Source organism: Gadus chalcogrammus, chromosome 7 (assembly GCF_026213295.1).
Source record: "Gadus chalcogrammus isolate NIFS_2021 chromosome 7, NIFS_Gcha_1.0, whole genome shotgun sequence".
In the NCBI taxonomy this organism is placed as follows: Eukaryota; Metazoa; Chordata; class Actinopteri; order Gadiformes; family Gadidae; genus Gadus; species Gadus chalcogrammus.
Window position 1 is genome coordinate 11,189,874 of NC_079418.1, and position 17,522 is coordinate 11,207,395.

Sequence of the window (17,522 nt, forward strand, 5' to 3'; positions counted from 1 at the left end):
TGCTTTATTTGGGTTTTCTATAGCATATCGCTTTACGTAGAAGCAAATCCATTGAAGGATCCTTTGCCAGTTTCTGTGATGACAGATAAGACGGATGGGCAGCCACTATCTACAGTGCACATTGCAGCTGGTATCTTGAGAAATGGCGGTTTAAAGTTTTTGCTTGTTACATTGGTGATAGTTTAAACAATTATAAATTTATACCCATCTCAGCTTTCATATGCTTTATCATTTGTATAGATAGCATGATGTGAAATATTTTAACGCAGCTTGATCCGCATGCGTTGAGGTCGACTTGTTTGTTGGACTCGTTGGAATAGTTTATTTCCAGAGCTGTCCGCCGCCGTGCCCTTCGCCTGTTAGATCACACGGCTGCGCCATTTGGTTCCGCACACCCTCGGCTTGTTGATTTCTATCCCCAAGACTCACACTTCAAGCCTATTTCATGGGCATGAGACATATTGTATATTTCAGTGGGCAGTGTCGACGGTCAGCGAGGGAGGAGGACGGGGCTCGCCGCGGAATGCGTGGCTATCAAAGTTTGGATAACGGAGCATAAGTTGAACTGTGCGTTTCGTGTTGTCTAGTCCTCCTGTCTGCTCCTCTGTCGTCCTCCTGCATGTTTTCCACCAGGACACAGAGCTGAACCTAGCGGGGAGAGGTTGTTGTCGTAGCCAGCAGGCTGAAAGGGGAGAGATTAAATCATGTTGCAAGCTAACGCTAGCTACCATTGCCTTGGCTAACGCTCCAGTAGCGAGCTGCAGCTAGTCGCTGGAGACAACAACACTACACACTACAATAAGAAAACGCCGTCTGAACACGGCTACTGGAACACAACAACACAACACAACAACACGCCAGCCTCTACAGCCCAGAACCTCCACATAGCCTGCGGATGGCTGAATAACCAAAGCTACCGGTCCAAGTGTCGTGTGTTTCCAAGTGCGACGCCTCTCCCATAGCTTTCTGACAGAATCGCGAATTCGTGCAGAAAAAAGGGGCGTTCCCTGCCGCCAAGTGTCAAAGCAGCAGCCCTGCCCTGCCCGGTCGTGTAGCGTTACGGCGGCCAGCGGGCTGTATTATGTAACTTAAACACTAACTTGGTGTTTTCGTGTGGCGCGTAGACCGTTTTTCAACACTGCACTCCGTCTTTATTTCGGAATATTTAACCCGCAATGGACTTAATTACTTATTTTCTACGTGAGATCTTAAAAAGTTGCTCACAAAAAGGGTAAAGACGACCGTGCTGCCATTCTGACCGACTGTCTTGCCTTTGGAGGTTTTTCTTTTTTCCAACACCCTGAAAAGGGCGCTAGCAGGCAGCATGGATATCCATCGAGTGTGACAAGAACCCGTGATTATTCTGAACCATCGGTCTGGATAGGACCATGTCACCAGGAGTCTTTATCAAACTTGGTAGACGGACGATGGCCTAACCAGCGCACTGGAGCGCTGTCTCTTACCCCAGGTACGCCTCTGGAGGTCCTCCATGTCTCTGATCCCTGTGCAGACTAGTCTTATCTAATGTATCGGAACCCTGTATGGATTAGTCCTATCAAATGCATTTGACTAGTCTTATCTAGTGTATGTTATGCCTATATGCAGTCTTATCTAACGCATAGCTCTTTAGTTGGAGTAGGCCACTAGTCCTCTACTTTGCGCCACAGAAGCGTAAGGCATTCCGTTTATATTGTGCCATTGTTAATATTTGACTGAAGACCTTTTAAGGACACCTTTTCTTAAAGTTGTATAATGTGTGAAGAACTCAGGGGAACAAAAACTGTGCTCGGTTTAAATGTTATGACCAGATTCTCCCTGGATCTGTGCAGTGTGCCATAGCAGCCAACAGGTTGCACTAATGGTGCGCTCTGCGCACAGCCGGGGTGTACAGTAGAGCCTACAGTAAGGGGAGGGGATAACATGTTAGTCAGGAGAGGTCGGCGATAATCTATAACCAGTTGTGCCAATCCACTGACGAGGAGACGAGCTGCTGGCCACGGTTCCATGTCGCATGTTTGTTATTTGGATTAATTATTAATGCGCACCGAAACGCCCATTGACGCTGTGCACTTTATTGCGAAGATCTGTGTTTACTTGAAGTGCTCGCAAATGGGGAGGGACTAACGCTATTTGTTGTTTCAGAAGTTAACATTCGTCACTCAAGAATTCACATTTTAATCAAAGTTTAAAATGGGTGAGTTGTGATCTTTTTGAGGGTAAAGCATGCTATTGGCCTATAGACATGGCGAACGCCATATCCGTGTTTTATGCTTTATGGTTTACCGATAACATACATTCCGTCATTTTCGACACGTTAAATGACTACTAGAATAAGAAAAAAGCTTATTATGAACACCGATCGGTGTGTGCAGTAGGCTATGGGTCGTTGGCACTGCGTATATTGCAGAGCAGATGTGCTGTCATATAGCCCACCATATCACTAAAGTGATATGTCATGTTGTGCAACGTTGCTGTTACTTTTATGGAGACTCAATTCATTTCAACTTTTTTATCGAGAATTATTTTAACCACAAGCCTAGCCTAGGCATGCTTTGAGTATCTCCTGGGAATGCGTCGCAGCGCTGTGCAGATCGTACCAAATCGGAACCCTTGGCGGTATCAACTGGGCAGCTCCACTTGTTGCTGATCGAGCTCTTTCGTATTTCTGTCATTTTTTCTCCTCAAAGTAGGCTAGGCTACCCTTAGGAAGCGTTGCACGTTTCATAATCGCAGATGACATTTCGAGAGATTAGAATTATGATTGATAATGGAGAATATTATAATTGATGCAACAGATTTGGTTGGAGTTCAAGATTATTTTCTTAGTGTGTGTGTGTGTGCAATATAAGCCTTCAATTCTTTTTTATCAGGGCTGACCATGTTTTTGTGGCTGGATTACATTTGACTACGGTTCATCTCGTTTTTTGTGAGCGCTCCTTCGGGAAGATCTTACTAATTTTCAAAAGTTTTTTTTATCATGAAGTGAGTTTTTCCCCTCAACCTATGAGTTCAAAAGCTGTGTGTGGGCTGCATCACATCATGTCACCTGCCACCATTTTCTATCATAACCTTTTCTTCTTCCACCCACTGCCCCCTCCCTCCCCCTCCCACATACACCCCACCTGTGTCAGGATCAAGAGATGGATCAGGGTGGACTGAGGCGTAGCGGTAATCGAGACGACGGATTGACATTCAGGCCGACGGGCGAGTTCGACGGAGGCGGAGGAATAGGAGGTGGAGCAGGAGGAGGAAGAGGAGCAGGAGGAGGAAGAGGAGTACAGCTTCACTCCGCCATGCACCTGCCTGCGCCCAGGGAGGCTCCTAACGGAAACGGCCCGGGTGGACGCATCGTGGTGGGGGAGGGCAAAGCCCTGGGAGTACAGAAACAGCAGCAGCAGGGGCCGCTTCAACAGGAGCAGCACCATATCGATGTGTTCAACATGGAGGGGAACCTGTCTTTCCTGGAGCAGAGTATCGCCGACCTGGACAGGATGTCTGCCTCACACGTCATCAGCACGTCCAGCAGCTCCATCCTGGGCAACCTCCCACTGCCTAACCTTTTCTCCATGCAGCACGTCAAACAGGAAGTGGATTTCGGCCTGGAGAAAGACCTGGCCACTTACTGCGGACCCCTGGGACAAATGGGACTCGGCAGCCGATTGGATAGCGGCGACGGAAGTCCCCTGATTGAGGACAGCCAGATCTGGAACGACCTGGAGCTGACCAGCTCCCTGCCGGACATCAGCGATTTTGAGTTGGAGGGCGAGGTGGCGCACCTGGATAACGTGCTGCACGAGGGCAGCGATGGTGGGGGCGGGGGTGGGGGCGGCGGCAGCGGCGTAGCAGAGCTGGGTGCTGCGGTGAATGGCGCAGGGCAGCAACGCCACCAGCACCCCCATCCGTTTCCCCCGCCGAACGGTGGTCAGAGCCAGCACCCACCCTCGTTGCAACGGGGCCGGCATCAGCCACAGCAGCAGCAGGCCCCGCCGCCCCCCATGATCCCCAGCATGGTGATCAAAGAGGAGAAGGACGTTGGCGAGGAGGACTCGTTTGTCCGCCTCTGCACCCCAGGCGTGGTCAAACAGGAGAAGGTGGAGGCTGGCGAGCGCTGCCAGGTCTCCTGTCTCCAGAGCAGGCTGGGCCCTCTGCAGGGAGCAGGGGGGGTCACCACCAACACCAGCGCCGCCAGCACAGCGAGAGGAGGAGCAAGAGCGCCCGCTTTCGATTACAGCGAGGCTGGCGCCACCTCCAGCAGTGCAGGGGTGCTGCAGGACCAGAAGCCCTTCGATATGTACGCCGACCTGCCCCTGATGGGGGCCGGCTGGGGCAGGGGAAATGGGTACGGGGAGATGTCGTCCGTGATGGGGAGGTGCAGCGCTGCAGGCTTGGCTTTCCCCCTCGGTTTCCCAAGGTAGGTGTCAAGATGCCCAGCTGTTCTGGAGCCCGGCTTTTGCTTTACTCAATCGGTGGAAGATTGAATTCAATGTGTCCCCTTGTGTGCCTGGCATTGTGATTCATTTGTGGCAGAATAGGAGATAGCACAAAATAAATCACGTTGCATTTAGGGAAAGCATTTAAAAAGATACAGCCCAACACGTTTCAGACCTTGGTTGAGAGTTACCTGAGCCACTGTGTTTAAGGCGACTTAAAAGATGGGTCTTGTTTTCAGGGGGTCTTCACAGTAAGGGTGACCCGAGGGGATCCTGAATGGTCGGCCAAATTGGCTCCAGTCATTCCAATGTCAGCTCGCCAACTCAGCTAATTGCATGTCTAAAATGCTGGCATCTTAAAGGGGCGAACTACTCTTTTCTATAGTAGGCACTTCAGCAGTGATTAAGGTTATCGCAACAGTGCATAGGAGTAAATTACATTTTACGATGACGTAACCTGATCATGTGGTTTATTGTGGAACGTTGAATGTTTGTTATCATCCTATATTTATATGATGTCACATCTGTTCAGTGATGTTCATGCTAATAGATTGTTCCATATCGGGCAAAGTCTGAGGGGTATTGTAACCTAGAAACCTGATCAGTCTGCCACTGTCAGATCTAGTACTGTCGTAGTGGACTGGCCATGTTGCTTTGGTTTTTTGTATGTTTTTGGCACACACAGTTTAAGATGATGAAGTAATGATTAATGAATATCAATCCTAATAGGTGATTTTTCTTTTTCTGAAAACTTCAGTTTCCTCATATGTTTGCAGTTCCCAAAAGTAGATTTGTTGGTTTACTCTGGAGAAGCGCATTCGTGTTCTCAGAGAGCCTCTAGATCAGGGGTTCATAGCAATTTTACCTTTGTGGTACAATATGGAAATGGAGGGGGGAGTGATTATAATTCTGTCATTATCTGCTCATGTTTTCCCTGACACGTCAATAAGCCTATTTCTAATTGTAAGGCCAATTAAGGACAGAAATTGTTCCTAACGGTTGTGGGTGGTCAATTATCCCAAGCGTTTTCAGAGAACCGCTACAAGGAGTGTAGGACAGATTTGCTCAGGGTTAACTAGAAGAGTCCCTGGAGTCTTTGACGGTAACCAGAAACTACGAGAGGCATAAATTCTCTCTCTCTACCCTCTCCCTCGCTCTCGCTCTAGCATAGCTTCAGAGAGGAGGGGACAAGTATGATTATTAATGCAGATAAATGGCATAGATTCCATAGGTACACTTTACTTTTCAATTCAACTTTCATATCAGATTGCTCAATGAAGAGATTTTTGCCTTGCGCTGCAATCAAGATGAAACAACATTTTGGTCTTGTTTTTTGTTTCACCTTCTTTGCTGTGGGCTTGTTCCTTCCAGCTGGTAGTTTATCTAACTTAGGGTTGTTAGGTGTTGGACAACTATGGAAATAATTGAAGAACTTTGTGTGTGGCTCAAGGAAAGACCCATTTCTTTTTCTCTGCATAATATTTGGACATTGTTATATAATTGCCTCATTTAATTGAGTAAAAAGCAACTGCAGGATCATTATTAATAAAAGTTTAATAAACAATATCACACGTATAATTAAGTAAACTCGAACTAATCAAAAACAATCAATCAAAATATGAAAGTTTGTTTATTTGCTATTGTCATCTTAGTCATTGTATATCTATCCACCACAATGAAGAGTGCTAATTCCGTTATCTGTCATCCAAATAAGGTCATGACCGAATAAGAATGTTGGGACGTGTTCTACGTGGATCGAACACAAACTGCATATATATATATATATATATATATATATATATATATATATATATATATATATATATATATATAACTGCTGCTCTAGGATATGCAAAGGACAAGGACAATCAAGGCTTCTTGTCTATCAGGAAGGACTGGGCCGAACACGTAGGGACTCTGATAATTAAAAGAGTCAACATGGCCTTTGCTGCAAAGGCAGTGTTCATAATTCGAAGGCGGACGATGATCCCCCACCTGCCTGTCCCAGGGAGTGGGGTCCTGGGGTCCTCAACGATGACAGGGGATGTTCCTGTCAGTTATTGCTGCCCGATCTGCACGCTCAAGGCTTGTGTTTGGGTCGAAGGTGTTTAAAGGATGTTTTGTAAAAGATTGTTAAACAGACCCTTGGAGGCTGGGCGGTCAGGGTTAGCAGCAGGGTTTGCATTGCTCCATAGGACTGTTTTATCGTAGCGGTTGTATCAAGCTGTTCACCAATCAAATTACAAAGGAATTGTTAAATGTCTTGAGCATTTGAAACCCCATCTCATTATCTGCTCATGTTTGCCCTGACATGTCGATAAGGCTATTACTAATTGTAAGGCCATTTTTGGACTGAAATTGTTCCAAACAGTTGTGGATGGTCAATTATCCCAAGCGTTTTCAGAGAAGCGCTACAAAGAGTGTAGGGCAGATTTGCTCAGGGTTAACTAGAAGAGTCCCTGGAGTCTTTGACGGTAACCAGAAACTACAAGAGGCATAAATTCTCTCTCTCTACCCTCTCCCTCGCTCTCGCTCTTGCTCTCTAGCATAACTTCAGAAAGGAGGGGACAAGTATGATTATTACTGCAGTTAAATGGCATAGCAGATTTCATAGATATGCTTTACTCTTCAAGTTTATTTGATTGTGAATATGTCATTGTAAATTCCCTGAAAGCAACCAGTCATCTTTTATATCAGATTGCTCAATGAAGTGGTTTTTGCCTTGAGCTGCAATCAAGGTGAAACAACATTTACATTTTTGTCATGTTTTTTGTTTCACCTTCTTTGCTGTGGACTTGTTCCTTCCAGTTGGTAGTTTACCTAACCTTTAAGGTTGTTAGGTGTTGGACAACTATGGAAATACTTGAAGATCCTTCAGTGTTGACCCATTGTTGTTCTCAGCCTAGAAATGTATTTCATATTTTTGCATTCCTTTCTGACTCATTAGATTCCCTTACTGGGTTTCCCGCTTTTTTTGAAGGAAAGAGGAATCAATCAATCCAAATGCTTGTTAGATAACATTTAATGTGTGTGATACTCCTTGGTGGGGTTGAAAAAAAGAAAACATCTTATATTTTAATCCATTCTCGAGTTTTGTGGAACAATTACAATTGGATTTGCTCCAAATAATTGACTGAATGTGCCGATCTGTCCAACCGTTCATTTCCTTTTGATCATTACTCGTAAGGGCAGCGGTTATTACCTCTCAAGTGTCTCCTGTACACCAAGGCCCCCTTTGGAAGACCAGGTCATATGCTGTAAACAAGATGAACAGAGGATTCAGTCCTTGGAATTATTTGTATTCGCTGCATGTCTTACGAGGCAGCAGCCATTTCTACAGCACAGCCTCGCTCTGGCTGTTGTTTTTTCCTCCACATCTAGAAATTTCCCAAGCAGTTAGCTCAACACTAAACACAGCCACTCGCTTGTATTCCTCTCATTAGCCATCCTTGAGGATCTATTTGATTTTCCTCTTCTTGTTACCTTTATGTAGGCCATTTTTCCATCTCATGCGTGCCTTTTGTAATCTTGGTAGTTTTTCTGTATTTTGTTCATTTCACTATAACTGTTTTTTTCATACAGCTTTGAAAAGCACCTCATTGTGCACTTTGAAACTGCATTAATTCATGTTCCGTGACACAGCATCAGCATCCGCTACCACTGTGCTGACCCTTGTACATATCTAGCAGCATGGAAGTGGTGCAATACTGGCAGATTGCAGCCAGTATTAAACACAGGAACCTCACAGCCATATGATGGGGGTTTAGCTGAAATGGGTGTATTGTGGTTTCCAACAAGGAAATGGTGGGAGGTCCTCTCACGAAACCTGTTACATCATGCTTTCGTAGAAAGCCCAACATAAAAACCTTTATTGTGTATATGTATGATGCCCACTCCTCTAAAAATGATGTTAATTTGGGTCAATGTTAGCTGATGAGTTTGCATTGCGTATCCGACATCCCGACGGAGAACTGCGAATGCTCGAGTGGTCTCTGTAGTTACGGAGTCGGATTACGGATTCGGAGTAGTATACTTTGGCTAAACGGTCCGCAGGGAACTCCGACTTCAAGTTTTTAATTGCGCATCGCAAAACAAGCCTTTACATTCGCCATATTAATGCTATGTACGCAACATTTACGCACCTCGGTCCAGCTCTGTAACCAAACCACCCAGAAGTGCCTGTACCGTCCGTTACGGTTCGGTACAAATATGTGTATCGTTACACCCCTTTAATCTATCATATCAAGGACTATCATAATTTAACTCTCATGTGTGTTTTGTTTTTGTTCTCTGGCGTTTCATTGCTTCCCGTTGGTACGTTAGCGTTTTTTTACTTTAGCCTACCTACTTTTGGTCTTCATGATTCCATTGGATTTAAATTAGTATATAACATTAACAGTGGCTTCATTGCATTTCCATTTTACAATTCATATGTTCATTTCTTGCATGCATAATTGCACAGGTAACACAGCAGTGAACTTAATTGTAACTACTCCAAAATCAGGTGAAAAGCAATACACTACATAAATAAAAGAGAATTTAAATGCACACTAGAAATAACCATAAAAATACACACCTGTACAAGACAAGTGAACAAATGTGTAGAAGCAGAGTTTGTACAGTGAGTAAAGTCAGTGTAGTGATTTACATGTTCAAGGTACGTATGGCCTGAATTGAGAAGCTCCTTCTCAGCCTTTCAGCCCTGGGAGTGGAGACGCTTGCCAGAGCGCAGTCATTCAAATAGTTTATGGTTGGGTTGATGGACGCCCTTGGTGATCCGGTTTGCCCTGGGCCTCCATCGCCTGGCATAAATGCCTGAAAGGCTAGGCAGTGCTGTTCTGATGATGCGTGGGGCACACCGTCTGACTCCGTGCAGGGCTGCCTTGTCCCGAGAGCTGCAGCTGCCAAACCAGGCATCAATGCTCCCAGCGCACAGACTCAAGTGTGGCGATGTAGAAGGATTTCTGCAGCGCTCTGGAGGTCTTTAGTTTCATCAGTCTCCATAGGTTATCTATGCACTGCCTTGAGAGTGAGTAGACCAAGAGAGATCCTCAGTGAGGAGGACTCCAAGGTATCTGTTGCTGCTCGAGCGGGTCACCGTAGTAGATAATGAGTGGCGTGTGCCTCCTGAAGACCCAACACCTTCTCCTCTGTCTTGGTGCGTTCAGATCCAGTTTACTGTCTTCATTGTTTTAACACCATGAAGACAGAACCTCCACCTCGTCCAGGATGACTCATTGTTATATGAGATCAGGCCTACCAGCCCTGCATCATCCACGTCAATGCATAGGCTACTCTGATTCAACAACATGGTCAAAGATGTTTGATACGATTCTCTCTCTCTCTCTCTCTCTCTCTCTCTCTCTCTCTCTCTCTCTCTCTCTCTCTCTCTCTCTCTCTCTCTCTCTCTCTCTCTCTCTCTCTCTCTCTCTCTCTCTCTCTCTCTCTCTCTCTCTCTCTCTCTCTCTCTCTCTCTCTCTCTCTCTCTCTCTCTCTCTCTCTTTTGCTGTTCAACTTTCAAATATTTAACTAAACAACTCCACTTAGGTGGTAACCTTTGGCACACAACAATTGCAGCCATGCAAACTTATGTTATTTTCTCCAAAATAATGGTAATATTCCTACCATTATAATAAGAGTTAGTTGTATTTTCTAAATACTACAATATATTTTAAATGAGTGACTTTTGTGAGACAGAGGGAAGTACTATGGTATAGTTGGTTTACTACATTAACAATGTTTAAAAGCCTATACAAGACTGTTAAAGACTCCTTTAGAAATAATAATAGTGGTCATATTTGATCAATATATGGACCTCTAAACTCAAAAGGAGGTGGTTCAATGTTGCTCTAATGAGCAACATTGAACCAACACAAAAGCCTATACAAGATTGTTAAAGACTCCTTTAGAAATAATAATAGTGGTCATATTTGATCAATATATGGACCTCTAAACTCAAAAGGAGGTGGTTCAATGTTGCTCTAATGAGAGTCAGTAGTCAGAGAAAACATTTGTTACTATTCTATTTGTTAGAAATTAGCATCTTTCAAACCGTTCTCCCGGGGCAGCGGGCACCTGGACCCTGGCAGTTGTGGAAAGCCTTCTCTATCCATGCAACCCTATTTAACACCTTACCAGTTTGCGTGGCTGATTTATCCATTGATTCATTAAAGTGCTTCCTCTGCAATGGTGCAACGCCGACGCATACCATTTTATAAGACCATTTCTGTCGTAATGCACCAGAGCCCTACTGGAAAAAGTAGCTGTGTTTCCATCTACCACTTTTGTCCCACAGAAAATAAAAAATTCATACAATTAGGTGCATTTCAACTGTGTTGGAATGAATCAACTATTTTTCACAAAGCGTACTTTGGTCAGGAGTTGGCGGTAGAGGCCACATAACACATGGCTGTTATAACTTTGTGGAGGTTGCGAACCAGAAACCAAACCTTGCCTTGGCCATCCGAGAACAATGGTTAAGGCCGAGGAACAATTTGGTCTCCTCATCGATCCATACGGATCAATTGTAGCCCTTTCTACCAACCTTTTCTTATGCACTACTTTAAACACGGCATAAAAATAAGTTGATAACAATAGTGCCACTGCATGAAAAAGTCATAGGGGAAACACTGAATTAACTATCCCTCCTTCTCCCTGAATTTAACATCCAGCTTTTGCTTCCCAATTCGTGATTCTACTTTCTATCCTTGAGTGTTAGTTGAGTTGCTTCCTTCAGTTTGTCTGTGGAGCCTATTTTGTGTGTGTGTGTGTGTGTGTGTGTGTGTGTGTGTGTGTGTGTGTGTGTGTGTGTGTGTGTGTGTGTGTGTGTGTGTGTGTGTGTGTGTGTGTGTGTGTGTGTGTGTGTGTGAGAGAAGTGGGCTTTCTGCAAGCAAAATAAAAACACAAAAGACGATGCTAAGGACTCAGTTTCCGTTCTTCAATGCGACAGGCTATCAGCTAGTGGGTTGTTGTTGATGCCACTTTTTGGTGTCATTATGCTAGTGCAATGCAATGGAGTGAGGCACATGATTGGTCTTCGCGTATTTGAACACAACTAGGCATGGTGTCTGAAAACCCTGTTTGTACTATCTTGATTTCCACAAAGCAGTAAAGCAACACACAACATAAAAAGATCTGTTCCCTTAGGGGTCATTTGAGACACGAGGCTCTCTACCACCCCTCCTTGACAAATTGCTATAGTTTGTGTGTGTGTGTGTGTGTGTGTGTGTGTGTGTGTGTGTGTGTGTGTGTGTGTGTGTGTGTGTGTGTGTGTGTGTGTGTGTGTGTGTGTGTGTGTGTGTGTGTGTGTGTGTGCGCGCATCAACTATATATGCTGCCCTAACCATACATTTTGTGAATACATATTTATATTATTGATACAAATATCGGATATATGTTGGTATTTTTTGCCGCACTGAATATCCGTGTTCGTATTTGTCTTCAGCCCCGGCAAACAACCCTTGCACTTAAAGGGTGTGTACTACATCACCCCTACCATATCATATGATTGCTATGGCCTTATAAAGACGGGTGTGTTGTCTGAGCCTGAGCCTTCGTCCCCTCCGAAGAGCATCCACAGAGGTCTACGTGATGGTCCAGCTTGGCCTGCACCACTGGTCTCAGCCCTGTCCGATGCATTACAAGGATACCTCCGCGTCAACTCTGTTGATGAATGAATAAGTGACCATTGGAATACCTACCAAGACTTTGGGCAGTGCAGAGAAAGCAGAGGGTTGGTGCCAAACAATTGTTGGCGGGTTCAGAATCCCCCTCGCAGGATGACGTGTTTCTTCTTCTACCTTATTCGTTTTGAACGGGCACAACTATGACACGTACATTCTTTGCTTTGTCCCAACATGCTCTTTTATCCTGAGATCCAGGGAAGTTTCCATGATTCTGGGTCAGTACCAGAATGCTAACTGTCTCTGTAACTCTTAACAGTGGCCTCTTAACTAAAGGCCTCTGTTTAGTTCAACTGTATGAGACTTTTTAGCTTTTATACTGCTCCTGGCGGATCAGGTCATCTCTTCACTGATTGGTTCAGGGAAACCATATTGCCTTCCAATCAGATACAGCCAAGCTCCACCATAGGTGTGTGAAGGCAACAGTTCTCAATAGCAGATACTCCCTCGGGAAGCGAGTGCTATTTTTGGGTGATTATTTTCAAAACATTGCTCTCTTGCCAGCGATCAAATCTTTCCTACAGCATCCTACACAACCTGTTGGATTTGGTCATTATAATGCATATGATGGTTTTATTTGTTTAAACCCATTTGAGATTCTGAGTAGGCTGGGAATGATGATTGTTGAACCCTACGCTATTGCTATCCCCTTTCTCTGAAGCATTTCCCCCTCCATAACATAATATGTTACATTTACATTCAGGGGTTTATGCTGACGCTTTTATCCAAAGCGACTTACAACCATTCATTTACACATTTAGTTTCGATTTCAAGGCTGCTAGCATGCTAACTGGCCCAAATAAGGGAAACATGGGGATGGTGATTGTGCCATCCCTGATGGCGGTGGTGGGCTGTTAACGGATGGCGTCTTCTGTTGGCGAACATCTTGAGTCGATGTCGGCCAGCCTCGGCCAACATTCTATGGTTGGGCTTTTGGCTTTTATTAGCAAACACCTAAAAACTTAACACATTACTTCCTGGCATTGTCATCCTTTTTTTGTTGTTGCATATATTTGTATGAGCTTTTTGTGGACAGGACCATAAAGAGAGACTGAACAGTGGGTTGAAGAAGAGAGGGAATGACATTGAGCTTGGGACCACAGAAGGAAGTGGAACCTGGTTTGCTGCACGTGGTGGGTGGAGCCGCCCTATGCCATAGATATTTCTGTCCTCGTATATTGTGTAATATATAATATTGTTCTGATAGCCCCGGCTCAAAGTAGTCAGGTTGAACAGGACATGTAAAGGATGCAGCATGGTCTCTTTCACGAGACAAAGAGTGATACCAATAACTAGTGTCAGAACATCTTTGCTGTGAACATAGAATATTGCGACTGCGTTGACAGCCTCAGCCTCGTCGACAAAAATAATATGCTTTCCACAGATTCAGCGAGGGGTCTGGTCTATATGGTCATGTTTTACTGTGCCTTGTAGATGGCATTAGTGCCCGGTCTTTGCGAGAAACGTCAGGGATAGAGCATCTTAATTCAACTGCCTTAAACCGCTTGTCTGTGTCTGGAAGACATTAACAGCGAGCGCCGGAGGGTGCGGGTCGCCTTGCCAACGCCAAACTCGGCTGATGAGTCGGTAGACGGTACAGTGGTGACGTGTTTGATTTGCTCAACAAATCAGAGGTTGGACATGAAGAATCGGTCCCTCACTCTCTCTGCTGTGTCGCTGAAACCCCGGGGCCGCGCATGCACAGCAGGCTGCCACTCTAGGACAACCCAGAGGACCTTGTGCCGTGCTCGGGCCAATGATTAACCCACTCAAGGTTACTTTACCAGTATTGGCAAAGACTTGCCTTCTGTGTATTTAATTAAAGGATTACAACTCCTATAATGGCCACACTTAAACCCATGTACAAAAAGCATTTTTTTATTGTCATGGGGGGGGGCTTTGAGTCCCGATAACCAAGGTGGTTGCTAGGGGCCTACCAGTGGGCGTAGCTCTTTGAACACTGGCTAGCCGCCAGAGATCAGATGTGAATGCGTAGGATTCTGTCAATGCCACCACTAAACTGCTAGTTTTCCCGCTGTTCTTTGTTGTCTCCATGTGTTTTTTTTTTGCAATTTGTGATGATGACATTTGAATAGGAACGGCTACATATTGTAGAGGCATCCTAATTACATTTAAACTAGACAAAATCCCCTAATATAGGTATGCACACAACATTCTACTTTGCAGGGATGCAAAGAATATTCTGAATAATATATAGAGTGCCAGTGAAGGGAAGGCGAGGCTGTCTGCATTTTTTTAGGCTACCATAAATATGGCTGCAGTATTTAATTATTTATACATTCAACGTAAGTCTGTACAATAATACCAGTTGTTCTATAATACAAGGTGAATCCCTAGTATTTTTTGTGACCAAAGTTGTATACCCGTCACCGCTTTTAAGGGGCAAGCCTGTTTACGATCAATTCATTGTTAGCAATGCATGAATTGCAGCATGATTATTGTGACCCGTTGACCTCAGGGGATTGTATGCAAGTGCTTACTGCTTAGTGGGTTGCATGTTGCTGTTAAAGATGCAGTGTGAAGGATTACACCCCCCCCTTCTGCCCTCACCACTCAATAGAGGAGGAGCTAAGGTAGCCTGTAGCGGCTCGCAGGGGGCCAGTTCGTCCATAAAGAACCGTGTCCAGTACTGTCAGGTGATGAGGTTCATTGCATGATTAATAAATTATCTTTGGTTGTTTAGTCTATGAAACTATAGTTCATAGCTGACAAGTAAAATAATGGTTATTGTTGATTCTTGAAATGTATGGCCTGTTCTGGGATACTGTAGAAAAAAGGCGGTTTAACATGGCTCTCTATAAAGATATTAAAGGTTGTATCAGAGTTGTTGGGTACTTCTGTTGGTATTTGAAGCGCGATCCCAAACAGATAGAGCCAGCTCGCCCCTCCCTTCCGTGTTTCATGCATACAGAAACAAATATCATGAATGCAGCGGAAAACCCCAGAACACCCACACATTGTCGGCGTCGGTGATTGGTTGAAACTTTATTTATCGGCAGCTAGCCGATCGCGACGAATGATCAGATGAATGTGATCATCTATGTGATCATCTATGTGATCAGATGAATGTGATCATCTATGTTTCGGTCTAGCATCACTGATACGACCTTTAAGGTCTCATTCTAGGACAGGGATGGGCAACTGGCGGCCCGCGGGCCGCATGCGGCCCGCATCCTCACTCAGTCAGGCCCGCATCCTCACTCAGTCAGGCCCGCACATAATAAAAAAAAAAAAAAAAAAAAGAATAATAAAAATTGATCGAGTTACAGAAAACTTGGTCAAGAAAGATGAGAAGAATTCATGGAATTCGAAGGCAAACCCATGCGTCTAGTTTGCTTAGAAGCGATATCAGTCATTAAAGATATCCACTTAAGTCGCCACTACAACTACTACAACTTCTTGTTGGATTTTAGTTCATTGAGTTGTTGCCTTTAATGTTGGGCCACTGTTTTTCAGTTTTTTGACTTCATTGAATGATGACGTATGTGAGCCCTTTGCACTGATAAAAATACTGACCATTAATTTGGCTGTTTGAGCATGGAAAACATGAAATGAATGTATGTTGGTTCAATTAACATACCGTACATAGGTTATGATTCTGGATGATTTTTTAGGTAGTGGCTATCCCCAAAATGCACCAGAATACAGGAAATCATGTCTACCAAATTCAAAATTGTGTAGCTTCTCTCAGCTCACGTTTAGTTGAAGTGTGCAGTCATGTGGCCCTCCGATGGTTATTCATGTGGCTGTATGATGAAAAATGGGGCCCTCTTTATCATGAAAGTTGCCCTTCCCTGTTCTAGGATAACGAAGCAGTGCACATTTAAAGTAAAGTGCGATGACCAGCCTTGTACGCTGGTTACGATTAGGGTTGAGCACCGAAACTCGGTTCCAGTAGGGAACCGTTTCCGATGCAAACGTTTGTAACGAGATCGAATAAGAACGCACGTTTCGGTGCCTCATAACGGTGCATGACTTTTTTTAACGCCCCCTGCCCCGCCCCCATGGTGTTGCGGCATCAACTTATGTTAGTGCTGGGCGGTATACCAGTTCACACGGAATAACGGTGTGTATTTTCGTTAGGATATGATTGTTGTATCTATCGCCATACCGGTGTATTTGATTACACAACGTTCGGAACGCAGCGCCGCGCGACACTGTTCCAGACAGGACCCTTTTCAATGTTGCGCTAAACACGCGTGGTACGACTTTCTTTATAGGTCCATGACTGCGAGGCGTCAGGCCAACTGGTAAAAGGGTGTGTCACTCACGGGTCACGGCTTTCAATCATATAAACCATAAAGCCTATGGGCGTCTCGTGACTCGGGACGGACTTGTGAACGCGTTGCGGCATCACTTATTTGATGTTGTTCTGATTGAAGATCGGCAGGTTGTAGTGGGTGCGTGCGTGCATGAATGAATGAAAGTGTGTGTGTGTGTGTGTGTGTGTGTGTGTGTGTGTGTGTGTGTGTGTGTGTGTGTGTGTGTGTGTGTGTGTGTGTGTGTGTGTGTGTGTGTGTGTGTGTGTGTGTGTGTGTGTGTTGCGGCGGGCGAATGTAATTTCAAAGTAACTAACAAACAAACTCAAAGCCGATGCATTCATCCAAAAGTTGGTTTGCTTGTGATTCATTTTGAGGAATGGAACTTTTTTATGTCATATTTTCATCCTTTTTTCTCTCTTGGTAGTTGCCTGGCACTTTGCTTTTGTGTCCCATTTGAAGTGAGGTGGTTGGTGCAGCGAAAGCCACACACCACTACCCCTTTTCTTAACTCTTGGTTTTCTAGCAGTGGTGGAACCCCAACGGGATTGACAAGGCCTGTAATGTTGATATCCGGGCTCTAAGGTTGATATTGAGTTCTTCAGACACCCTCCTCTTGGGTGCTTCCCTCATTCCCCTTCACTCTTTCTGTCACTGTCGCTTTTTCTCTCAATCTTTTCTCTTTCTTTCTAATTTTCGTGCTTTTCTTTCAACATTCTCTCTATGTTTGGATGTGGATTGCTTCCAAAGAACTCACTGGAATAGGGTCACAGTTTCTTATACTATACAGACTTTTGAGCTAATTCTACATACAATAATTTCAAATTTGTGTATAGAAAAGTATGTATTTTTCAAATGTGTACTGAATATTAACGGCCCTTATGCTGCTTGACATAAGAAGGGCTCAAAGAAAAAACCTACTCAAGGAATGAACTTGGGGTGAATTACAGACAAACATGCTGAACCGGTTTATTTCCTTATCATTGCATATCTGCAAAGCAAAAGATTATTTACGTCAAGGTTCAAACTGTCCTTTTCACTCTCGTCTTCAACATGCACGGCTCTCAGGCCGGTCATGTGATATTTGGGGAATTTGTTTGTGCTGCTGTGAAATTAAATTCATTAATAAA

At 44.5% G+C, this 17,522-nt stretch overlaps 1 protein-coding gene across 4 annotated transcripts in view; it reads left to right on the forward strand.

Annotated features, from left to right (window-relative positions):
* Positions 1-288: 288 nt before the first annotated feature.
* Positions 289-17,522, forward strand: part of LOC130385221 (glucocorticoid receptor-like) — a 72,149-nt gene continuing 54,915 nt past the window's right edge. The window contains exons 1-4 of one of the 4 annotated variants that reach the window (XM_056593623.1): positions 289-1,468; positions 2,143-2,194; positions 2,871-2,982; positions 3,132-4,411. In XM_056593623.1, the coding sequence (XP_056449598.1) occupies positions 3,141-4,411 (1,271 nt within the window). In that variant the 5' untranslated portion in view covers positions 289-1,468; positions 2,143-2,194; positions 2,871-2,982; positions 3,132-3,140. The other 3 variants (XM_056593622.1, XM_056593624.1, XM_056593621.1) reach the window with 3 other exon arrangements.